Raw genomic sequence first — 26,261 nt, forward strand, 5'->3', positions numbered from 1 at the left:
AGGGAAGCTCTCCATTAGGATAATATTAGATCCACCTTAAAATATTATGGAGCTAGAGGGTTAGCTACACTCCAAAAGGCTACACAGGTTATGGGGCTATCATAACTGAGGAGTGGCCACACCAAACTTAAGTGAGTAGCATTGCAACCTGGTGTACTGGGTCACAACACAGCCATCTGTCCATTATGACAGAGGGATGGCAGGGCCAAATCTGCCAGCCTAGGCAGCTGCCTAATTCTCATGCAGCTAGAGCAGCCTCTGTTTCGTTAGCTGCTTTAAACTGGGATTTTATCCCCTTTAGAGAACAGGAGAGCTCAGTGAGGTGAAGATTTGTAAATGTTTGCCTGACTTAACTGAGCTCATGCAAAAAGATAATGTCCTATAGAGTGAGATAATTATGGAAATCCAAGGAATGGATGTTTTATATGCTGATCTCCATACTTTTGATTTCCTATCTTACCAGCTACAGGTTTTCTTTCTTATCACCACTGAGTAGACTAGTCCAGTATGAACACAAGGACAGGCATGCTGTTAGCTGTAAGGATCCCCAGATTTGTGTTTGCTGTCAAGGCTCTGCGGTGTTTGGAAAAGAACAGCGATGTTACCATACTTTCCAAGATCTGAAGAATTCAGGTGACACACACTACATATTAGGGCCATGGTACAGAGACTGAGAAATCATCTCTGGAAGAAGATCAGAGGGGAATGTGTATACTAAAGTGCAGGAGTGTAAATGTTATGTTGAAACTCTGCATTTAAATATATGTAACAGCACCAAAGTGGGGAAGTTCGTATGAGTAGATTTACTACCCAACAGCTTTTGTTTAAAAAATAAATATTCATACGTATTCCAAATATTATTCACAATGCTTTTTTGTATTAAATATTTGTTTACTAACAACTGTATGGTACCCTGTCTTTCCAGCTGACTGGGAACTATTATTATGACAGCTACAGTCAGGGTTTTACATGTGATAGCCGTGAGATTAGCTCTGTGTAATGTTTACTGAAAAGTCCTGAAATGGCAGAACTCTGGCCTATTACATAGCAAAGAATTGAGCTGAGACGCAGGAAAATGGAACATGTAATGGAATTAAATGTAATATTACTTCAGCACCCCACTCGGTGTTATATAAACATATGTACTTGGATGTTTAATTATATTACAATACGTACAATCTTTTTTAAAAGTTAGTTTTTTACTATTTGTTTCCACGGTCTTTAAATTTGATGTTTATATGCATTACACTTGTATGTGTAAATAAATGGAGAGGAATTTAGCCCAGGAATAGTATATTCTTCCATCATATCTCAGCCTGGTTCCAATAACAAGACCCTGGGATTTCTTACATTTGTCACAGTTAAGGCCCTACTTAACTCACAATATTGTGAAAATTGTGGATCCTGCAATACTAGGCTTCCACCACAATTTTGAGAACAGGAACCCCCGCTCTCATTCCCAGATCACTGCTCTCAGCTCCAGCCAACCGACAGTGGGGAGCACCTGCTCTCAGCCCCGGGTCCCCACTCTCAACCCTGAGTGGCAGACAGCAAAAATCATGGAAAAATAATAATGGACCTTATTAAGGGAAATATCCAATATTATTTTTTCTGCAATTTTCCCTGGTTTGTCTGCAACTCAGCTGCAATTTTTGGACAATCATCCAGCAATTCAAGTTGGTCCTTAGTCATAGTTCATTTCATGGCATACATACAGAAGAGACAGATAACTAACAAACACTCTCACTGGAAAGTTGCAACATAACACTACTTTAATCCTTAGAATTCAGAACACATAGGAACCCAAAACAGAGAGACACACAAAGTAGGCTGTTCCCTGTAACGGAGAAGCACAACTCACCCTACCTTACTATAGGTTGGCTGACTGCAGACTGACTGCTGCCAGGCCCAACTCTCACACTTCCTCACAGAACACCTTGGCCTACAAAAAGGACCAGGAAAACACCCTGAAATTTAAAGTGATAACTTATAATTTTAACACTATTCTCAATACGCTGAAAGTAATGCAGCTCAGAACTCATGGTTCTTTAGCCTAACCCCGTGAATGCTTGGGGACCAGTGAGGACATATTAGTGCCATTTGTGCACACAAGTCAGGTATTTTGAATATCCAAAAATGTAGTGCTTAGAATGTGGATTCTCTAAACTAGTAACACTTTTGGACAGTGGGATCTATTCATAGTGGACATAACCCACAAAAAATAAAGATTTCTATATATAATCTAGCTGGGAGTACATTACTGCAATCATATTCACGAAGCAACATTTCACAGACAAATCCCTGAAATGATTAGTTGGGTTCTGTTCTTGCTCCCATTGAACTCTATGGCATTTTGCTATTGGCTTTAATGAAAACAGGACTAGACCTTTAATGTGGTCGAGATTCTCAACTGATAAATCCTGTCTTGGGACTGGAATGTGCCTTGGGTGAAGGTGACTTTCCCAACATTATAGGTGAAGTGATTGAAAGTTGGGTTTAAAAGGGCAGAAGAAGATCCAAATCATCTCACTGAGAGAGAGAAAGCAGAGTAAAAGTTTTGTTCAGAGCAGAATAGGTAGATAACTAGTAAGAAAGAGGTGGTGATAAGGCTCTCATATAATAATCTTAGTTTAGAAAAGAAAGACCAGACTTTCTGTTGTGTCAATTTTATTCAAGATACTATTCACTAGCTGGGGATTGCAAGAGTATAGTGCACCCTCTCTATGCCTCTCCCCATTCTCACCATGCTGAAATCGCCTTATGTGCTGGAACTACAGGGGGGAACAGTGTAGAAGCCAGTTTCAGGCCTGAGCCTAAGCCTATATCAGAGAAATCATCAGCTGGGGAGTTGTGATGAGTTTCCACTCCCTGGGGCAGATCTTCAGCAGATGTCAATGCACACCAATGGAGGATCTTGCCCATCTTGTTCTTTGTTTGAGAAAAGAGAAAAATTTACTGCCACTGAAACATGATACTAAACACATCTTAAAAGGAATGCAGAGAGATTTAACTCTTTGCCTTGCTTGCACTATTAGAAGAGAAAACAAAGGTTTAATTTGGTAGTAGCACAACTAATATGTATTAAAACTTCTACATCCACTAGGTCAGATTTCCTTGTTACATTTCGTTAATGTCTGTAATTCAAGTTGGAACAGTAAATAGAACGCTTCCTTGGAAGAAAGGAAAAAGTTCCTTCAGATGTACCTCATTGTCTACAGGTTGCCTGGTATAGTATTTTACGTTAGCATGGTTGGGCTTTAGTGTAGATAGCAACGGCTGTGTTCTGAAGTCATTCAAGGAAACAAAGATTATTGCGTGGGCAATACAAAGTGTTTAAACCCATGAAATGTTACTACAGAAAATGCATTTCTTGAGAAAAAATCAGTATTCCCAGTGAAACAGCTTTTTAACACTACATGTTGAAGGAAGGAACACAAAAGAGGGAAAGGAAGGAACTTGGACAAGCCAATTGGAGGTCAGTAGTTATCCAGAGACCCCCTCTCCCCCACCCCCCATCTGGGGCAGGACATTCATTATCAGAAGCTCAAAGTTTCCCATTCTGTTCAGGAATTATTATTTTTTTCTATGATTAAATATTGTACCATATATTTTGATTAATTTTTGCTTGTTTCAGTGATCAAATTCCTTTCATAACTTACAGCATTTATAGAATAAACACTTATTGACAGTGATGTTGGGTTACAGCCCAGAACACACTCTGGGCTTTTCTGTGGATTAAGAAGCAAAAAGACTTTTATGGAGAAGCCTAATTACTTTATATCTTGAAAAGAATAACTAAATGGCCTGGAAAATGAGAAATGGGAATGTTTGCCTAATTCCACCCAGGCTATGCATAAGAATGTAGGTTGAATTTCACAACACATGACTTATTAGCTTCATTACCATGATCCATGAGAAGCACATTCATTACCAACAAAGATGTGTTTCTTCAGAACTGCTTGAAACAAAACATTAATAAAATAATACATCTGATGAAAAAACCTCAAAGAAGCAGTTTCTCATTGATTTTTGGCATATGTTTGAATTGCAATTCAATATATTTGAAACTATATCTTGAATGCAATTTATTTTATTCGTCTATTTGCCAGGTCTGCCTATCTATATGTCAAATGGCCTTCAAAAATTAAGGATATTTTCAGGGAGATTTTCAAAGGCCAAAGGGAAAAGTTAGGGGATCACTTTCAATAGGAGTTTGGCAAATAACTCTCCTTTGTGCCCCTTTAAAATGATTATTAATTGGAAGCAGCTTTTAAATTCTGAGTGCATACCTTCTGAAAACCTTGTTTAAACATAGTTTTAAGACATGTTGCAGCAAAGGTCTTTCTTTAAAAAATGACAAAAAAAATAGTAGTACTACACTTTTTTAATATTTGATTTACTGACAGGATCAAAGTGTTAATTTCTCTTTATTGTTGGCTCATCTCCCCTTTGGGTTCAGCAAATTAGGTTTCATCTTATTTTGGAAATGGTAATCAGTCATGAACATTCAGTCCTAGATTTTGCTTCTGAGCAGCTGCAGTGAGAAGTAATACAATCAGCGTTTCATCCAGCCTCATTGAATCACTTTGTTCAAGCCTTTACTTATTGATCAAGTTATAGCTTCCATAATAAATCCATGCCTGTGATTCTCAAAAAAAAAAAAAGGCATTGACATGAGCCTGCTCAAGGACCCTGAATATGTACACTGGTAGCTAGCCCATGCTGACGCCTGTGCTGCTGTGGCTTCAGTGCTATTAGTACTCACACTAGCTAAATTAAAGCTAGCTTGGGTATGTCTACATGTGCTGCAACCACGTCTTTGACTGGAGTGCCGCCATACTTTAAGGAGAATGTTAACCACCACCTACTAGGGATAAACATTTTTTAATAAGCAGGACAGATAACTTGCACTTCAGATACATAAAAGAGCTGGCTGAATACAGTTAATACCAGTCAACTTGGTTTTATGGAAGATAGGTCTAGTCAAGCAATCCTGATTTCATTCTTTGATGAGATTACAAGTTTGGCTGGTAGAGGTAAGGGCATCGGACTAATAATTAGACTTTTGTAAGGCATGTGACTTAGTACTGAAGAACATTCTGATTAAAAAATAGCATTAAGCAGTATGAATAAAGCACACATTAAATGGATTAAGAACTGACTAAGAGTGACCTCAAAAAGTAGTTGTCAATGTGTAATCATCAAATGTGTGTGCTTCTAGTAGGCTTGCACAGGGTTTGGTACTATGCTTGATGCTACCCAACTTTTCATCACTGATGTGAAAGTAAATATAATAAAATCATTGTTGATAAAATTTGCAATGACAAAGATTGATGGAGTGGTAAAGAATGTGAGCAAAGTAGGCCTACGGAGGAAACTGTGTCACTTGGAAAGCTGGGACCACTCACAAAAATGTGTTGTAAAACAATCAAATGCAAAGTGCTACATCAAATAACAAAGAATTCAGATCATACCTACAGAATGGGGTATCTTGAAAAGCAGTGACTCTGAAAAAGACATTGGGCTCATAGTGAACAAGCAACTAAACATGAACTGTCAGTGCAATGCGGTGGCAAAAAGGGCTAATGCAGGGGTAAGCAACCTACGCCACGTGTGCCGAAGTGTAGTGAAACATGCTGTGCTGGCAAACCACACACGTGTTTATTACATTTACTCCTGGCTTAAGGTAAAGCAATGCTCAGGTTATTGATTAAGCATAGACTAGGCAATAGCGCACGTAGCCTCTCTAATAGCTCACGTAGTCTCTTCACCATTCATGATATATTGCACAAAGGGAGATGGCTGTGGGGGAACCAATCAATATGTTACAAGTAACTATGATCTCATGCTCTTTGATCTAATTACTAATAAAAACCCAGCTCAAGAGAGCACGCCTGCTTAACAAACCTCTTGACTCTGATCCCAACATCTGGTGACCCGACGTGATTCACCGGATCCCGAGGACCCCTGCTCATCCGACTGGAATAGTCTAGGTGCACCCGCTGGAAACAGCCACTCGTGAGTATGGGGAGCGATTTATCAGTGCCACAAAAGGCTCATGCTAAGGAATTATTTAAGCTCATTGAGGGAGCGGTTGCCCAGTGGTTACGCTGCGGCATGTAGAGGATTTTGTTAAGGAAATAGAATGTCAATGCCCCTGGTATCCCGAAGAGGGGTCCCTGCAGCAAGAAGATTGGCAAAAGATAGGAACACAGCTCTTTGAGAAACCGAGAGCAGCAGTACAGCACCTGCTCATGTGGCAGCGCTGTACTGAGGCAGTGGAAAACTGGGGCCACAGGCGTCTCTCACTGCCGCCCGCTGACGACACCGCCTCCGGGTGCTACCACCAGCGCCTGCGGTGTCGGATACGGGCAGCGGCCTCGGATCCCCGTTGATAAAGGAACTGATCAGCCTTGTTTCCGGGAATCGTGGGGCTGCGTCCGTGAGAATTGAATTTGGAGGAAGAACATCAGTGGGAGGAGTTGCCCATGTTAATGCCTATAGCGGCAGGAGTCGATGCACAGGGCGATGCCGTCAGACAGATACAGTACTGAGGGAAGTGAGAAAGCTATCACGGAGACAGGCATTAGGTCTAATTTCGTGGCAGGCATCTTAGAAGGAATTGGAAATGGCTACATTAAGTCTCCACAAGATTGGAAAGACTTAGTACTTATGGTGCTGACCCCCGCCCAGTATATGGTGTGGGACAGTGAGTTTAGGTTAGCTGCTGTGGGATACTCAACCCCAGCTGCCACGCCTGACCAGATTTATGGAGCAGGCCAATTTAGCACTATAGAGGGACAGTTGGAGTTAGACCCAGATGCATATATTCGTACTAAACTTAGTGTTATGAGAGCTTTCAGAAGGGTTCCCGTAAGTGGGAAACCGACTAGGTCTTTCACAGCCACCCGGCAGCAGCCTACAGAGCCGTATCCGCAGTTCATAGATAGGCTCAAGGAAGCAGTACATCGGCAGGTCGATAACGAGGAGGCACAGACAGAGCTTTTACAGCGACTGGCCTATGAGCAAGCTAATGCTGATTGCAAGAAGGTACTGCAATCTATAATACATCGCCCCTCGTACACTTTAGCGGACATGATTCAGGCTGATGTCGGTAGTCAAACCCACGCTATGGCTCTTTTGGCAGGGGCTATAAGACAAGGTAATAAACCAGCAGGAAATTGTTTTAATTGCAAAAAACCGGGACACTTTAAAAGCCAGTGTAGGGCACCCGGAGGGGGAGCACATAAAGGAAGGCCCCAGGAAGGGGGTAGGCCCTCCAAAAAATGTCCTAAATGCAACAAGGGGTATCATTGGGCAAATCAATGTCGATCAGGACTAGGGCAGGGAAACCAGTGAACGGGCCCTCCCCGGGCCCCGGAAAAACAACGGGGGCGGAAGAATTGATTAGAGCGCAACCGGCAACGACCGGCAGTGCTGGAATAGACTTGTATAATCAAGAAGAAAAATCCTCATTCTTACCGGGGGAAGTTCTTTTAATGCCTACTCAACTAAAAGGGCCCCTTCCTGAAGGGACGGTGGGCATTATACTCCCTCGGTCATCAGCAAGTAAACAAGGAATTATGGTAGTTCCAGGAGTGATTGATGCTGATTATCAGGGAAAAATATATGTTCAGTATTGGAGTCACCTGCCTTTTACTTTAAGACGAGGGGACTCCTGGGCACAAATGATACTGTTGCCATATGAGCTCCCTGGAGAAAAATCACAGGTAACACGTACAGGAGGTTTTGGATCCACCCGCACTGAAGGCGACAGCGACTCTTCCTTTCACCCACAGGTGGCGGCGTTGGTACACCGAATATCCCTGCACAAACCTCAACGTAAGTATAACCTCCAAGGTAAGTGGCTGACCGGTTTGTTGGACACAGGGGCGGATGTTTCTGTCATAGCTGAAAAGGATTGGGAACCTAAATGGCCCTCTGAGATAGCCCTATTCGGGTAGGAGGAAGCCAAGCATCTAAAAAGAGCTCTCAATGGTTACCGGTAAAATCCAGGAACAAGGCCCCATAATAGCATATATTCAACCCTGCATATTGCCTTTACAGTTTAACATTTGGGGAAGAGATTTGTTAGAACAGATAGGGGCAAAACTGGTTTTGGAAGATGAGTAAGCCTCAGGCTCTTCCGTTACAGTGGAAAACTGATAAACCAGTCTGGGTAGAACAATGGCCATTACCTAAAGACAAATTAGAAGCTTTGCAGCAATTAGTTGAGCAACAATTAAAAGATGGACACATTGAGCATACTACAAGCCCGTACAATACTCCTGTTTTTGTAATTAAGAAAAAATCAGGAAAATGGAGCCTCCTTCACGATTTGCGGGAAATTAATAAAATACTAGAACCAATGGGCCCCCTGCAGTGTGGCCTCCCCAATCCAAATTTAATCCCTTATGACTACCAGGTAGCAATAATTGATTTAAAGGATTGTTTCTTTACAATACCGTTACAGGAAAAGGATAGAAAGTATTTTGCATTCACAGTGCCAGTCCTGAACAACGCCCAACCCACAACACGTTATCATTGGAAAGTGTTACCCCAGGGCATGTTAAATAGCCCTACCATGTGTCAGTATTTTGTAAATACTGCTCTTCAGCCTTTCAGAAATAAGTTCAAAAAGCTACTTGTATACCATTATATGGATGATATCTTAATAGCCGGTAGGCCCCTACCCACCACATGGAAAAGTGAGTTAACTGATATCTTAAGTCAATCGGGTCTGGTAGTAGCCCCGGAAAAAATACAGGAAGCCGAACCTTTTCAATATTTAGGTCATAAAATGCTTGCAGCATACTCCATGCCCATACTTCCAAAACTTACCTTGCCAAAAAAATTAACATATGTAGTACTACAGCAAATTCTGGGATCCATAAATTGGATAAGACCATATTACAAGATTCCCACATCTATGCTAACTCCACTGTTTAATGCCCTAAAATTAGGAAAGCAACCGGGAGACATAATATCACTAACAAACGAACAACAGGAGGTAGTGCATAAGGTCAACGAAGCCATGGCAGAAAGATGGGTAGATAGAGCAGTACCTGACGTGCCCCCGTCCTTAATCATTCTTGGGGACACTAAGCAATTCATGGGGGCATTACTTCAACATACAAGTGAGAGAGAATTTATCCTCGAGTGGATGTATTTACCACACACACACAAAAACACACTCATCCCATTGTCTGGAATGTTTGCTCAATTAATCACTAAAGGACGCAATCGAGCACTAAACTTGTTTGCCATGGATTTAGTAAACATTATTATCCCCATCCCCATCGCCACCTGGGAAGTTGCATGTATGCACTCGGAGGAGGTGCAAATAGCCCTAGCCAATTATGTTGGGTCACCATACTCCCCAGGATCCTCGTCTCCAAGTTGCTCAGCATATTCCACTGAAAGTATTTTACTTGGTATCTCCTGTTCCCATACAAGAAGCTCTTACCATTTTCACCGATGGTGGCCCCTCTAGAGGGGTGGTCGCTTGGAAGAAAAATGACCAGTGGAAATCCCAGTTTACCTTAACGCTCTCCTCAGCGGGAGCTAGCTGCATTAATTCTTGCCTTTAACACATTTTCTGATCAACCGGTTAACCTCATAACAGACAGTTTGTATGCTGCAAATGTTGTTAGTAATATTGCTTCTAGTTGTGTTACTGCATCTTTGGATAATAATTTGCTTGGTTTATTTCTTTCCCTACAACTGATATTACGGCACCGACATCTATTTTTATTGCACATGTTAGAAGTCATCAGCCTTTCCCGGAGAAATCTCGCAAGGCAATGCCTATGCTGATAACACCTTAAAGGCTTTCCTGCTCTCCTATGGAAAGTCACTCCTTACATCACCAAAATGCTAGGGCATTGGCCAAGCAATTTTCCATACCACTATCTGATGCACAAGCGATTATTCAGCAGTGCCCTGAATGTACTGGAAACCTCGCAGGCCCCGCTATCGGGGGGCTAGGTGCAACCAATTGTGGCAAATGGACGTCACTCGGTTCCCACCATTAGCTCCTGGTCCTATTTGCATGTAGTCATAGACACTTATTCTGGATATATATGGGCAACGCCACAAAAAGGGAAAGGCGAACATGTCTGTAATCACCTCATTCGTTCCTTTGCAGTGATGGGAAAGCCATCAGCTTTAAAAACTGACAATGGCCCAGCCTATTGCTCTTCAGCGATGGCAGCGTTCTGCACGCGATGGGGAATCACGCATACCTTTGGCATCCCATACAATTCCCAAGGACAAGCCATTGTAGAACGAGCTAATCGCACATTAAAAACTGCTCTCAAAAACAAAAAGGGAATTGTCGGCAGCCTGACAGAAAAGGAAGAATGGCTGGCTCAAGTACTGTTTACACTCAATCATTTAAATCTATTACCTTTCAATTCTCAATTTTTCACCAGGGCACAACGGCATTATCAGGTTCTTCCTGCTCCAAAGGTAACCTATCGTCAGCTACCTGGCCCGGAGTGGATCGGACCTGTGCCACTAATCACCTGGGGGCGCGGTTACGCAGCTGTATCAACACCAAGCGGCCCGCTCTGGGTCCCTGCACGTCGTTCGACCATACAAGGATGGCGTGGCATCAGGGACTGAGCAACCCCATCCCTGACTTCAACATACACTTATATGATGAACAAGCAAATGTTTGCATATGTTATTGTTATAGCTGCAGGATTAATAGTTTGTTGCTGCATATTACAGTGTATTCCTTCACTTATTAGCCTATTTGTCCACGGCTGCCCTTGGCAACGACTTAATACAAAACAGAGCATTCATTATGCCTGCAAATTGCTTAAAAACAAAAAGGGGGAGATGTAGTGAAACATGCTGTGCTGGCAAACCACACACGTGTTTATTACATTTACTCCTGGCTTAAGGTAAAGCAATGCTCAGGTTATTGATTAAGCATAGACTAGGCAATAGCGCACGTAGCCTCTCTAATAGCTCACGTAGTCTCTTCACCATTCATGATATATTGCACAAAGGGAGATGGCTGTGGGGGAACCAATCAATATGTTACAAGTAACTATGATCTCATGCTCTTTGATCTAATTACTAATAAAAACCCAGCTCAAGAGAGCTCGGGACGCCTGCTTAACAAACCTCTTGACTCCGCGTCTCCTTGATCCCAACACCGAAGGCGGCACGCGAGCTGATTTTCAGTGGCACTCACACCTGTCCGGGTCCTGGCCACTAGTCTGAGGGGCTCTGCATTTTAATTTAATTTTAAATTAAGCTTCTTAAACATTTTTAAAACCTTATTTATTTACATACAACAATAGTTTGTTTTATATATATCTATATATCTATATATCTATATCTATATATATATAAATATATATAAATAAAATAGACTCATAGAAAGAGACCTTCTAAAAATATTAAAATATATTACTGGCACACAAAACCTTAAATTAGAGTGAATAAATGAAGACTCGGCACACCACTTCTGAAAGGTTGCCGATCCCCGGGCTAATGCAATCTTTGGATGTATAAACAGAGGAGTGCGGAAGTAATTTTGCCTCTATATATGGGATTGATGAATCCAATACTACAATACTGTGAATAGTTCTGGTGTCCAAGCTTTAAAAAGGATATTGAAAAATTGGAAAAGGTGCAGAAAAGAGCCATACAATTATTTGAGGGCTGGAAAACATGACTTACACTGAGACACTTGAAGATCTCAATCTGTTTAGTTTATTAAAAAGAAGACTGAGGTGTGACTTGATTATAGTGCATAAGCACCTTCTTGGGGGTAAAATATTGGATTCGAATGAGCTCTTTAATCAGAGAGAGAATAATACATAACAAGAACCAATGGGTGGAAGCTGAAGCCAGACAAATTCAAATTAGAAATAAGGCACTTTTTTTTATTAGTAAGGATGGAACAATCTACTATGGGAAGAGGTGGATTCTCCATCTCTTGATGTCTTCAGATCAAGACTGGATGCCTTTTTGGAAGATATGCTTTAGCCAAACATAAGTTATCGGGTTCTATAAAGTGATGACTGGGTGATCACAGGTCCCTTTTAGCCTTAAGCTCTATAAAACTATGAATTGACGTTTTTTTTAAGCTGCATTTCTATTTTTTAAGTTGAAACAGGGATGTAATATCTTAATAAGGGGCACACCTAATGAATAATAATAATAATAATAATAAATAAAATGGCTTACCTGTGTTAAGGATTCTTGGCTCTTTGAAATATCTGCCAGAAAATATCCTACCTGAAAAAATGACAATGAAAATTAATTACTTAAAAAACCCTAAAGTGAATTAAAAGCAAAACTGAATATTTAATAAAGTATTAAGTAATAAATTACTAAAGTAATAATAATAAATAGCAATATAATACAATAGTTAATTTCTTATCAGACTTGTAAAAGAGAGCCAAACAAGTTAAAATTTGACACATTCAAAATATCTATGTAAAGTATTATTTTCTTAGATAAACATGTCAAAATGCAATACAAGAACTAACTTTCAATAATATCAAGAGTTTTACATAAGGTCAGAAAATTTGAATGAACAAGAGTAAGCTATTCCATGGGCCAGATTCAGCTTGCACACCAATATAAATCTGGACTAACTCCCCCAAACTCAATAGAGTTATACCAGTGTAAAAGCAGGTGAGAATGAGAATCAAGCTCTGTGTGCATAACGCTTGCTGATGCTTATTTGAGTTATAAGACTACAATAGCAGAAGAGTATTCTGTCTGCCATTCTGCCTTAATTATATGATTTATTTAGGAATGAGCAAACCCAGTGAAATTCCATGAGTGCCAATGAAGGCAGAATTTACCCTTCATAACTAAACCACTAAAATAAAGTTTAATAATGAGCAACAGTTTAAAAATAAACTTGATGGCCTAGCTCACTGGTTCTCAACAAGAGGTATGGGACTCCCTGGAGGGCCACGGGCAGGTTTCAGGGGGTCCGCCAAGCAGGGCCAGCGTTAGACCTGCTAGGGACCAGGGCAGAAAGCCAAAGCCCTGCTGGGCAGTACTGCAGCCCAGGACCCCAAACCCCATCACCAGCGTCTGCATAGAGTCTGGGCTGTTAGGGGGGCTGAGTTTCTAGCATGAGTTAGAGAAGCACTGGCATTATGGTTATTACACCCTTACCTGGACTGTTCTGCATCCCGGAATCCCCAATTGTCCTGAGCACTAAAAGAACCCTTCCTGTCCCTGATCTGCCTCCTTGTGCCACAGCTCTACCCCTGATATTGGGGCCCATTGGGAGGGGGAGCAACATAGGGTCATATACATAAACACTATGCTGTTCTTTTGCCAGGGGAATTCTTCTCCAGCTCATTATAAGGGCCAGAATCTTGCACAATATTTCTTCAGGGGAAAAGCTAAGCAGTTCTCTCTCTTCGTTCCCCTGTGAGTAAATCACCAAGTAAATATTTGTAAAAAATATGTATTTGTGGAACTTAATAGCCCTGAAGCACCCATTAGTGTCAATTATGTGTTTTTAAAACTATGTTTAAAAATTGCTCGATTCCTTGTAAAGGGATTTCACTCACTATGAAATGATTAATATGTATAAGTGCATGAATGAATACATGAATGATGTGCTGCCTTAATGAGAATGCGTGCTATCATAGAGGCTAATATAGAAAATGGATTATGCCTCCAACTTTTGCTGAAAGAGGGTGCTGGTGATGGAGTGTGTGGCTGAGGGCATAAAGAGGTTGGGACTGTTTCTAAATGATACACATTTTTAAGTATAAAATGCATTAATTATTCTTAGATGAAATACTAAAAGTAGCAAAAAAGAGATAAACAATAAAGACCTGTTTATAAAAATATATTTCTGGTACAAAAATAAGTAATTTATTTGGGGTTTGGACCCCACTGGGAGTTGGGCATCCGAGTGTTAGAGACTTCTAAAGATGCTTTCAATTAAGCCTGCAGCTGTTAGGGGACGTGGTTCAGACCTGGGTCTGGGTTTGCACCAGGCTAGTAGGTCTGGCTCAAACCAGGCAGGGCACTAAAGTCCCAAGCTGCCAGGGCAGGAAAGCAGGGGCAGAAGTAGTCTTGGCACATCAGTTGGCAGCCCAAGGGGGTTTCTGTGATCGAACCTGTCACATCAATTTTTTTTAAATGTAAATTATGCTGAAAAATTGAGATGAGAGAAAACAATTCAAGCAACAGGTTTCTTAAAGAAGCAGCAGTAGAAAGCTTCACTGACATCACAATATTTTGTTTAAAATATCTATCAAAACATTGAAATAGGTGTAATGTACTATAGTATAAAAATACTTCACATTTTGTTATAAATAACTGAAGTATTGACCTTTCTGGCTTTGGTTAGGATTTTATTACATCCTCTGAATAATCTTCTCTTTACCAGCACTTCCTCTCATCTATTGGGGCAAAAGTTTTGAGACAAAATAGAGAATTAGGCACTGGGACTTTATCTTGTTGTACATTTTGAAGATTGATGAAATTCTGTCCTCCTTAAATGACATACTGGATACGTGGAGCAGGGGACGTGGGAGTTGCTTGACTCAGTGAAGTTATTTCTGATTTATAAACTGCAGCAGGCTTTCCATCAAAACAGCAGGAAAGGCTGTTGTGTTGTCTTGAATGAAATCCAGATTCTCTGCAAAACAGAGAAACTTGATTTAAAGGGTATCATTTTCCTGAAGTTAAAAGCACCCCCTACTGCTACTTATCCTAAATGAGGCCCTCAGTTTAGATTCTGGCAAACAGCATTTCTTGCTATCTCATAGATTTATTGTCCTTCTGCTGAGGTTCCCAAACAAACAGTGGTACTCAGAATATGAGGTTACTGGCCTTAGTCTTTTAAGGTGCAACTCTTTATCAAGTTTGAAATCATGAGTGATGCCTTGCTATGTTTATAGCAGATATGGACTACCATAGATTGAGCTTCAACTGTGACCTCATTTTAGGCAATGTCACAAAGAGATATGATTGCTGGTTTGGATTTAAAGAGGAAAGAAAATGTCCCTTCACCTTGACGAGTTCTTTGTTCTACAAAGTTTTAAAACAGATCCTGCCCACACTGGAGTACAGATACTCCAGCCCATTAAGAGTTCTGTGAGCCTTTAATGAAGCAAGACATTGGCTAGCTAAAGGGTACTAACAGAGAATTTAAGTGGGAGAAAGGATTTGTAGCCTATAAGTATTTTCCAGGTGAGGCATAGGTATAAGTTAAGGTAATAATGCAATGTGCCTACAAGCCTTAAGACAATAGCTTAGCCAAACTAATTAAGGGATAAGGCCCCCAAAAGTCTTAGCGTAGGTAGCTAACCACAGTAAACCCCAGATCATAAGATAACACAAGATAGCTAAACTGCTGGTAGGTAATCACAAGATACTAGTTTATAACAGGTTGGGATATTTTTAGTTAGGGACATCAAATGACCTCTGAGCACAACAATGTCATGGTAACCAATTGACATTATGCTAATAAGTTTGAGGGAAAAGGACTAATAACCTATGAGAGAAGGGCTCCCCAACATTAGTTGGCACTACAAATGAGGAAAAGGTACTGAAAGCCCTGCTGAATATGCATCAGGTATAGTGATATCAGCATAACACATTATAAAAGTTGTATCCCAGCCAGTGTGCTTAAAGAGGGAGAGATGTAGCCCGTGCAAGATACCAGGATGACCACCACTGGAGATGGTGATGATGGTGAGGGGAAAGACAAGGAAGATAACTAATGCTTCAGGTTGTTTTTAAAGAGATCGTGTAAATATCTGGATGCTGAGCTCCTTCTGTATGATATGATCGCTACCTGCCTTGCTGGGTTGGAGTGTTTGTGATTTTGCCAACTGTGTTAATAAAACTATTATAAATATAGTGTGATTTTCTAAGTAGCTGCCGCTACTGCAGCGGAGCCCCAGGCCCTTTAAAGCTCCGCCAAAGCCTGGGGCCCTGGGGTAGCAGCTGCAGCCAGGAGCCCCCTCCGATAGTGATTTAAAGGGCCCAGGGCTCCCAGCTGCTGCTACCACAGCCCCAGCCCTTTAAATCCTGATTTAAAGATCCCAGAGATTTAAAGGCCCCGCCTCTTCTGGTTGAGGCCATGCCTCTTCCACCCCCTCCTAAGGACTCCAGAGTACCGGTAAGTCCTTTAAGTTACTTTCACCCCATATGCATCCCAATGAATAGCATGTTCACTTCTATGTCCTACTGAAATGGATATATTCAGGCTGGTAGATCGGAGATACAGAAAAGGGGAATTTGAGTGGCTACTTAGAGGCTGGAGTGGCAAAACCAAAACAATTGGTGCACAGGCTCCCAAACAATTGTAGGGGGTCTGTATTACAAAATATAGTCCAGGAGCTCTGGTAAATGGTTATCTCTGCTGGGCTCACTGCATGAGGGGGATAGGTCAGTGGTTTGAGCATTGGTCTGCTAACCCAGGGTTGTGAATTCAATCCTTGAGGAGGCTATTTAGGGATCTGGGTCAAATATCTGTCTTGGTATTGGTCCTCCTTTGAGCAGGGGGTTGGACTAGAGGACCTCCTAAGGTCCCTTCCAACTCTGGTATTCTATGATTCTAAGAATTGTTCCAGAACTAAGAAGTAGAGTTCCACTAAGCTGCAGTGCTAGCCCCATAAATGGGAGAAAGGACACAAAAATCATGATAGGTTCTAATGAGAAAGCTAGGTTATCTGAAAGCTAGTGAGTTAATTCAAGAACAACACACTGCTGTTTCTTGTAAGGAGTGAGAAAGGCCTAGTGGATTAATGGCTTGGCTGCTTTTCTTCATGATTTTTTAGAAAAAGGGATAATAATCTAGATATTTTTCCTTCATATCTCTTGCTGGGAAAAGAGGGATGAGCGAGAGGCAAAAGTGACAGATGGCCAAAAAAATTTAGTTCCACTGCTATTCTCACATGAATTTCCTTCCACAGCTCTAAAGGACGAAGGCAAATAAATACCACTAATGGGAAAGAGAGGTAATAAATGTATATGAAATGGATCACTAGTTGTCGCCTTGTACCTCAGCTTCTTTCAGGTAGATTCAAAAGCCCATTAGGTAAAGATCTCTTCTGACTGTTGAGAAAAGGGAGCAAATGACAGAAGGCTTTATAAAGAAAGGCAATTTTAGTTTCAGGAATCTTCTGACAAGATGTCTAATAAAACTGTTCTATAGCCAGTTACATTGAAACATATTAATATTTTGGGGTTTAAATAAAATTGCAGCCTATCAAAGAAGTATTTGTGCTTTGTTTTGGCAAGGTGAATGGTGTGGGAGAGCCTGCTAGTCTAACTCATTTCTGCCTAAATCAGCGTGTGACACAGCAGTAGTTTTCAATGGAAAGACATCAGAGCAGCACAGGATTTCCTGGCAGCAGCATGAAAACAGTTCCATTGAGCAGAGGAAGTGGCAGGATTCTGAAGTGTCATGCAGGCGGAGCACATCTTCTAGCCAGTATGGATGTCATTTCCTAGAAATCCCTCACTGCCAACATTTAAGGGCAGGTAATGATGGGTCAGGGCAGGCCAGAGAAGGAACAGCAGCAAGACTAGAGCATCTGTTGCTTTGTGGAGACTCATTTATTGTAATAATGCCCAGAGCCACCAGTCAGGTCAGGCATAGTACAGCACAGAGACAGACAATTTCTTTCTTTTCCTGCCAAGGGGGTTATCAGAGTGTGACCTCTCACATGGTGAGATTTTACAGACTTCTCAGTAACAATAGAATACATTCCATGTGTTAATTAAACCAAGTCAATTGAAACATATGGAGGAATCACTAACTTAATTTACTGTGGTTTCACATTTTCCACTGTAAATGAATACATGCTATTTTCTATAAATTTTGTATTAAATAGAATAAACTCTAATATTAAAGAATAAACAATGTGAAATTAGAATCTATCAGTGTCAAAAATGTAGTTAGTTAATCACTTTGTAACTTTGCATTACGGAAGAAATGCAAATCAATATTGTCACTATGAAATGTCATTTTTAGTGACATTTGTAATACAAAAGGTCAATATACTATTATTATGTGTACCATAAATAAATAGTGAGATCTGTCACTTACCAGGAAAAATCTACCTTCTCCCTGAGAATTCCTCCTCTCTCCTTGATGCTCCTTGTGTCCTTCTCCCACTAATGGATCCATGTCTTTTATCATCTTCCTCCTAAGCCTGACACTACCTCCCTCTTCTTATATATAATCGTCTGATTTCACTAGGAGTTGCTCCCATTGCATTCAACTGCTTGGATTCAATGATAGTTGGAAACTTTGAATATCTTGCACATTAGAGCCTCAAGAGCCTGATACAAAGCCAACTGAAGTCAGTGGAAAGACTCCCTTTAACTTCAACTGATGTTAACTATGTCCCCAAGTGACTGCACCCTATTCCTTCAAAAATTCTCTTCAATATTTGCTTCCCTCAACTAATTTTCCATCACTGATCTCCACTCCAGCTTATGCACTACCATCTAACCTAGCAAAAATGGTAACAAACAGAGACACAATGCAACATATATAATCTGCTCACTCAGAAAAAAATGATGCTTTGTCAATAGAAATTTTCTCTTCCCGTTGATTATTGTTGTTTCCCCTGCATACTTATGCATATCTCTTGTTGTTTCCATTGTTTTAATAGAACTATTTCATGTAGCAGCTCTTCAGAATGGAAACCTTGCCCTATCACTGACAACACCATGTAACCTACACAAGTGGCCACATGAATATAGGCAACATCATTATGAAAATATTCCCAGGCAATGACAAGATAGTATTATTAGAGCTGAACTGAACAGTAAAAAAAATTTAAAAAAAAGGTTTGTTTTTAACAGAAACTGAAGTTCTCTGTCACTGAAACAGAACCCCTCAAATTTGTTCTGGCTGAATGAAATGTTTTGAATGTCTATTTGAACTGACATTTTGTATTGAAAATTTCATTTTGAAACAAAATGTCAAAATGGTTCTTTTAAAAAATGTTGAAACAAACCATTTCAGTAACAGTTTTCTCCTCTTGTTTTTTTTTTCAACCAAAATTCTTTACCAAATTCAGATTAATTCATGATTAATTTTGGTATCTAAAAAATGTTTAGTGAATTTACTGTTTGCAAACAATATTTAATAATATAATGATTAGATTAAATATGATCAGTTTTTGGTTCTCTGAGTCTCTGTTGGAAGTACTATTAGATCCATCTCCCTTCTAAACCCTTCCTGGCTGATTAGAGAGTTAGAGAAGGAACCTGCTCCAATCTATTTTCCTATTTCTCCCAAACTGCTTTGTAACTGAGCAGTGTGGGAAACGCATCTGTAATGAGCATTCAGTTTACTCTGCTTTAGATAAGGCAGAGCAAAAGGAGATCCAGTAAGACCTATGGAATCTACAAGTGCCATACTAAGCACCAAGTGTGCCTACAGACTATCTCTGGTAGAGCATACTGTAAAAATGCATTTTTCTCTATAGAATCTTCACACTTGCTTTAGCTTATAATACTCATTAAAATACATTTTACTTAAAAGATAAACAAATATATTTTTAAAAATTATTACTGGCTTTTAGATTTGCTACTGTAGCTATTTGTTAAATTCTTGTCATGGCTAAGCCAGGCTATCAAATTAATTCTGCAAATGCTTCTTGATACTTGCCATGGATTTTATCATATTTTGGAAGAACACTGAATTGCCAGAGAAAGGAATTGAACTTAATATGAATCAATTCAAAATTGTCAGGGAACTATTGACTCTTCACTCATTAATTGTAGTTGTAAAATATTTAATGAGGTATGACATAAAGGAAGGAGATTCTACTGCATTTAATAATCAAGGTGCATATGCACTATGGTATATACCATACGTCTATAAATCATTCAGAGTAAATCTTTAGTATGCACAAGGCAATTTTATTTTGTCTAAGAATTCCTGATGTGCCTAGAATACTGGGGAAATGCACATGAATTTAATTATAAAGATTCAGAAAACCTTGTTTTACAATACATAGATTTACTTTCCAAATCTTTAGTTGTCTGTGGTGCCCCCTTATATTCAACTTGGCTTCAGGACAAAGATGGATTTTTTTTGGTTCAAGCATAGGTATGATCAGGACATCCTGGTACTATGCCACCAAACCCACCATGGGATGTAACTGCAAATTACTCTGAGACTAAAGTCACAACAATTAATCATGACTGCTTTTAGGCGGTGGTTTCTGAACGGTCAGTCAGGATATCTGTGGTAGATGGAGGAATAGTACCCAGATCGCCTGATCAGTCCTGTCCTTAATCAACAGACCATCCTTCATCTCTCTGGGTTGTTCTTCAGTCTCACACCAAGCTGCCCATGTAACCCTGGCTCAACAATGAACTTAAAAAACAGATAGAACTTTGATCTCCCCCATGCACAAAAAGAGAATCTTACAAAGCAGGAGGAAAACCTTAAACAGGCTGAGCACAAATATAAATATGACCTTTGAAGAAAAAGATACGAGCACATGAATTATTCTATTTCTTAGCAAATGTAGTATGCAGTTGAGAGCTCTAAACTCTCAGTCCAGGGATTTTAGATATTTTTTTCATGTTTTATTACAAAACCTACATGTCTCCTGAAAGTTCGCAAAAGTCATGAAGAATAAATTGGTGGGAGTTTTCATAAAAACATGTTACTAGTTTAAGTCAGCTATATGAATTATCAATGCAAGTTATTAAATTTATTTTTGGTAAAATAATGCCTCATGCCCTATAGAATTCTCCATAGCAGGGGTAATAAATAAGTATTCTGGTATACCTAGCGATATAGTCTTTAGAAGAAATCATCATAAAATTTAAAAGCCCACAATGTCTCTTGTTGGAATCAAGTCCTGAAAAATCTGATCGCTATCTGGCCACCGCAAGTTTGTAATTGGATTACCATAGATTGCTTTTTAGGCGCTCCCATAAAATCATTTGTTCAATTTGGTTAAATCTAAGGTCCACAAAAGCACTTAAGCACATGCTTAAAATTAATAATTAATTTAGTAAGATTAATATTCACATAGTTTTGTTACTATGGGCTAGTCTACACTTACCAGCCGGGTCGACGCGGTGAGTTCGACTTCTCGGAGTTCGAACTATCGCGTCTAATCTGGACGCGATAGTTCGAACTCCGGAAGCGCCGCGGTCGACTCCGGTACTCCACCACTGCAAACGGCGGTGGAGGAGTCGACCTTGGAGCCGCGGACTTCGATTCCGCGGCGTCTGGACGGGTGAGTAGTTCAAACTAGGGTACTTCAAATTCAGCTACGCTATTCACGTAGCTGAACTTGCGTACCCTAGTTCGACCCCCGCCCTTAGTGTAGACCTGCCCTATGAAACAACAGCTAACTCATTCAACATGATAGAACAACTAATTAAATACCTCCTAATACAGATAGATGTAAGCCAAAAGGCTAGCTCTAGGAATAGTGTGTTGTAACACAAGAATATATTGCTCCCATGAGGCTTCATTACAACTCCTGGATATATTTAATTCTGATCATATCTAGCACAGCCTCAGAAATAACCAAAGTATATTGCCTGGCTTGTCAAAAAATAGGTCGTCACTTTCAGTCTAAAAGTAAATGCTAATGCGTGAGTTTCTGTGAAAAATAACTTTGCTTAATATCTGATCTGTTTGTTAGTGGTTGGTACAAAAGTTTGTGACCTTAAATGTGAAGTCATCCTGATCTTTGCCTGGAACAAGAAGGCAGCAAAGATCAAATGTACAACTATGACGACAAAACCCTTGAGAAGGCCAAACTATCTTTGACTATTTTGGGTGAACTATTTTGAATGTTTTCTTGTGTTCATGCTGCCTTCTTCCTTACCAAAGTCTCCACACTTGTGCCTGGCCAGTAAATATGCAAATGACTGCTTTCCCCTTCTCTTAGAAAGATGGAGAGTCTGCTTTTGGGTTTGCTGGTAAAGAACTGATTATTCTGATTTGAGTTACCAATACTAGATTAAATCCATTTTATATAGTTACTCTGATTTGTATAAAAGTGGAAGTGGAGAAATTACCATTCTACTCACTTTGATGATGTCAACTATATTCCAATTACCTTGAACGAGACCATAGTTTCCATGAAGAAGGTGACCAGGATATATTCCTGAAAGTTTGTATCTTTAATTTATAATAATGCATAATGATACTGTATCATGGTTTTTAGCCTCAAAAAGCAAACTTTCAGATGAATGCCTCTCCAGACTGGGCCTACTACCCATCTGTTTATATACTGACACATGGGAACTGTTGTGACTGTGAAACTGCTCTGCTTTAATAAGAATGAGAGCTTTCCTGCTGCTCAACTATGTGTCAGTTCCTGGCCTTGGCAGCAAATTCTAAAAGACTCTGCTAGTCTGAGCTTTGCCTTGCAGTTAACAATCAGTGAACCCCAGTTCCCCAGAGAGCTCTCCCTGCATTGTCCAGTCCCTTTCATTAGACACTCACAGAAATTGTTAAGTTTGCTGCCTCCAAAGAGAAAGAGCACACATCAACCTGTTCAGTTAGTTAAAGACTCATGCTTCACTTTAATACACAGAATTGAGATGGCTTTATAACAAACAAAAATAATGAAGATCAGAGATTTAAGAGAAAAAGAGGGAGGCCTGGTTACAAATAAAATAAAACAAAGCTACTTTCCAGTGACTAAAACTTAATCTTAGCACATTACAATCTTTGCATAAGCAGTTTTTTTACTTACATAAATTACCAGCATCCACAGACTTTCAAACTGAAGATCCAACTTTCACAGTCTTGAAGGGTGTTGTCAAGGGTGTTTGCTGTATCTCCTCAGTAAAGGATAACAAAAAAGATCTTTTTGCTCCCCTGTTATTACTCAAAGTACAGTGCCCCTGTCTGAAGAGCCAGAAAGGATCCCTGGGGTACAGATTCTGTCCCCCAGCGTGGTTATTCAATTATCCTTCACTTGTTTAGCTTGATGGCTTTGTTTACCTTATATTTACATGTACTTGCATTGTCCTTTGGTTTACAGAGCTTGACCCAGATAGGTAAATATACATTTCTTTGTCTAGGACAGGGGTAGGCAACCTATGGCACGCATGCCGAAGGCGGCATGCAAGCTGATTTTCAGTGGCACTCATACTGCCCGGGTCCTGGCCACCGGTCCGAGGGGTTCTGCATTTTAATTTAATTTTAAATGAAGCTTCTTAAACGTTTTTAAAAGCTTATTTACTTTACATACAACAATAGTTTAGTTATATATTATAGACTTATAGAAAGAGACCTTCTAAAAACATTAAGATGTATTACTGGCATGCAAAAACTTAAATTAGAGTGAATAAATGAAGACTTGGCACATCACTTCTGAAAGGTTGCCGATCCCTGGTCTAGGGCATGCTAGGTTTTAAGCTCTGCCTCTCAAACATTTTATTTTCAGCACCCATCTATAACCGTTTGTACGCAACCTGTATGCACATCACACAATTATTTTCAGGACCAGCATGTCACCAGTTTACATACAATACCTTACAACAGGGGTTCTCAAACTGGGGGTTGGGACCTCTCAGGGGGTCATGAGGTTATTACATGGGGGGTTGCAAGCTGTCAGCCTCCACCCCAAACCCCGCTTTGCCTCCAACATTTATAATGGTGTTAAATATTTTAAAAGTGTTTTAATGTATGGGGGGGGGCGCATGCAGAGGCTTGGTATGTGAAAGGGGTCACCAGTACAAAAGTCTGAGAACCCCTGCCTTACATGACACTTTTGAGATATATATTATCAGCATGCCAGAGGAATGAGAGTGTCAGGCCTGATGTGAGTTACATCATAAGTGTGGTTCTCTGCCTGTTCGCATTGAGGTGTTCCCAGGGTCACAACTGAACCAGGATAGGAGTTTCTGAAAGAACTAACTAGTGTGCAGTAGAGAATTTCACTAGCTATCGGTGGTTTCTGTGTCTCATTCAACATCTACGAACAATGCTGTCTAATAAAACCATTGATAAAATATGACACCTAATGTACTCCATAACTGTCTCATCATGGCAAAGAGTACTGAGTTAAGAATTAATGATGGACAAGGATGTATAGTAGATGACATTAAAATTTTTGATAAAGTGAATTTTCCCTCATTTAAAAAGTTAAACAAATTTCACTGATGTCATTTAAAGACCTGCTGTACATTTTACAAAATGAGCTTCTATTACACTACTCTTCTGGTGCAACAAGCATCTAATAAATGAGATCAACTCTGCCTACAGCTTTATGTAATTATGCAGAGCCTTCGCTCTAATAGTTTTTCATTGTGTTGATTTTTAGTTGGCAGTGGCATTTTCACTTATTCCAAACTGACTTCACTTAATTTTACCCACTGCAATAATTCAGTCATCCTCTTCAGAAGAAGTGAAATCAGAATATTAGAATGTCTTCACAATACACATATCGGAGGCATTTAAAATTGGAGCCAGATTTTTTTTTAACTTGTGTTCAGTTAAGAAATTAACAAAATAATCAGAATCTGAATTTTGTTGCAAAATATAATAATAAAAGCCTACTTCTCATTTATATTCTAACTCCTTTACATCATTGTAGCATCCCCTTTACACTGCCATAGTGGCATGAAGGGATTTATGCAAATGGTTATCAGACCTCAAATATACTAGCTACTCTGGTATATCTGTAGCTTCCCCCCTCCCCCCCGCAATTCCTAGAGCAAATCTGTCAGAAAATCATCCAATCTTAATTTAAAAATTTCCAGTGGTGGAGAAGCCAGCATCACCCTTTGAAAATTGTTCCAACTGTTAATTACTCTCACTGCAAAAGATTACCCTGGCCATTCTATTCTAATCACTATTTTCAATCTTTTTCTACCTTTCACAAACGCATTATTTTGGGTTACAATTTGTCACATGTAGTCTCATACCAAAAAGACTAATATTGAAAATTTGGACAAAACTCATGGAGCCACTTTTAAATATAAAGCAGTTATTAATGTTTTTAAGTGCATCTCTAATCTTCTCTCTCAGCTGACATAAAATGTATTGAATAACAATTTAAAGGTATGCATAAGAGGTCTATGTAAAGAACCTCACAGGAGAAACACAAAAAACTGTTTACATATATGCAGACAGCTTTTGTACGAGCGAACATCTTAATATTGCACCATTAAAGTCAACCATGTAAAAGCAGCAGTGAGAGATAAAGTCATCTTTTAAAAAGTGGAAGTCAAATCCTAGTGAAGTAAATAGAAAGGAGCACAAATACTGCCAGATTAAATGTAAAAATGTAATAAGAAAAGCCAAAAAGAAGTTTGAAGAACAGCTAGCCAAAAACTCAAAAGGTAATAAAATGTTTAAGTACTTCAGAAGCAGGAAGCCTGCTAAACAACCAAGGGGGCCCCTGGACGATCGAGATACAAAAGGAGCACTTAAAGACGATAAAGTAATTGAGGAGAAACTAAATGAATTCTTTGCTTCAGTCTTCACGGCTGAGGATATTAGGGAGATTCCCAAACATGAGCCGTCCTTTGTAGGTGACAAATCTGAGGAATTGTCACAGATTGAAGTGTCACTAGAGGAGGTGGTTTTGGAATTAATTGATAAACTTAACAGTAACAAGTCATTGGGACCAGATGACATTCTCCCAAGAATTCTGAAAGAACTCAAATGTGAAATTGCAGAACTATGGTTTGTAACCTGTCCTTTAAATCAGCTTCTGTACCCAGTGACTGGAAGATAGCTAATGTAATGTCAATCTTTAAAAAAGGGCTCTAGAGGTGATCCTGGCAATTACAGACCGGTAAGTCTAATGTCAATATCGGGTAAATTAGTTGAAACAATAATAAAGAATAAAATTGTCAGACACAGAGAAAAACAAATTATTGGGCAAAAGTCAACATGGTTTCTGTAAAGGGAAATCTAATCTATTAGAGTTATTTGAAGGGGTCAACAAACATGTGGACAAGGGGGATCCAGTGGATATAGTGTACTTAGATTTCCAGAAAGCCTTTGACAAGGTCCCTCACTAAAGACTCTTACGTAAATTAAGTTGTCATGGGATAGGAGAGAAGATCCTTTCATGGATTGAGAACTGCTTAAAAGACAGGGAACAAAGGGTAGGAATAAATGGTAAATGGTAAAGTTCTTCTTCACACAGCACACTGTCAACCTGTGGAACTCCTTGCCTGAGGAGGTTGTGAAGACTAGGACTATAACAGGGTTTAAAAGAGAACTAGATAAATTCTTGGAGGTTAAGTCCATTAATGGCTATTAGCCAGGATGGGTAATGAATGGTGTCCCT

General features: G+C 39.8%; 1 protein-coding gene across 1 annotated transcript in view; it reads left to right on the forward strand.

Moving 5' to 3' along the window:
• The first annotated feature begins 7,118 nt into the window (after positions 1 to 7,118).
• Positions 7,119 to 26,261, forward strand: part of LOC120406162 — a 41,195-nt gene continuing 22,052 nt past the window's right edge. The window contains exons 1-3 of the mRNA XM_039540536.1: positions 7,119 to 7,842; positions 10,148 to 10,311; positions 10,434 to 10,470. Coding sequence (XP_039396470.1) covers positions 7,296 to 7,842; positions 10,148 to 10,311; positions 10,434 to 10,470 — 748 coding nt within the window. The 5' untranslated portion in view covers positions 7,119 to 7,295. The remainder of the gene's footprint in view (positions 7,843 to 10,147; positions 10,312 to 10,433; positions 10,471 to 26,261) is intronic.

This window comes from Mauremys reevesii, linkage group 5, assembly GCF_016161935.1.
Source record: "Mauremys reevesii isolate NIE-2019 linkage group 5, ASM1616193v1, whole genome shotgun sequence".
Lineage (NCBI taxonomy): Eukaryota > Metazoa > Chordata > Testudines > Geoemydidae > Mauremys > Mauremys reevesii.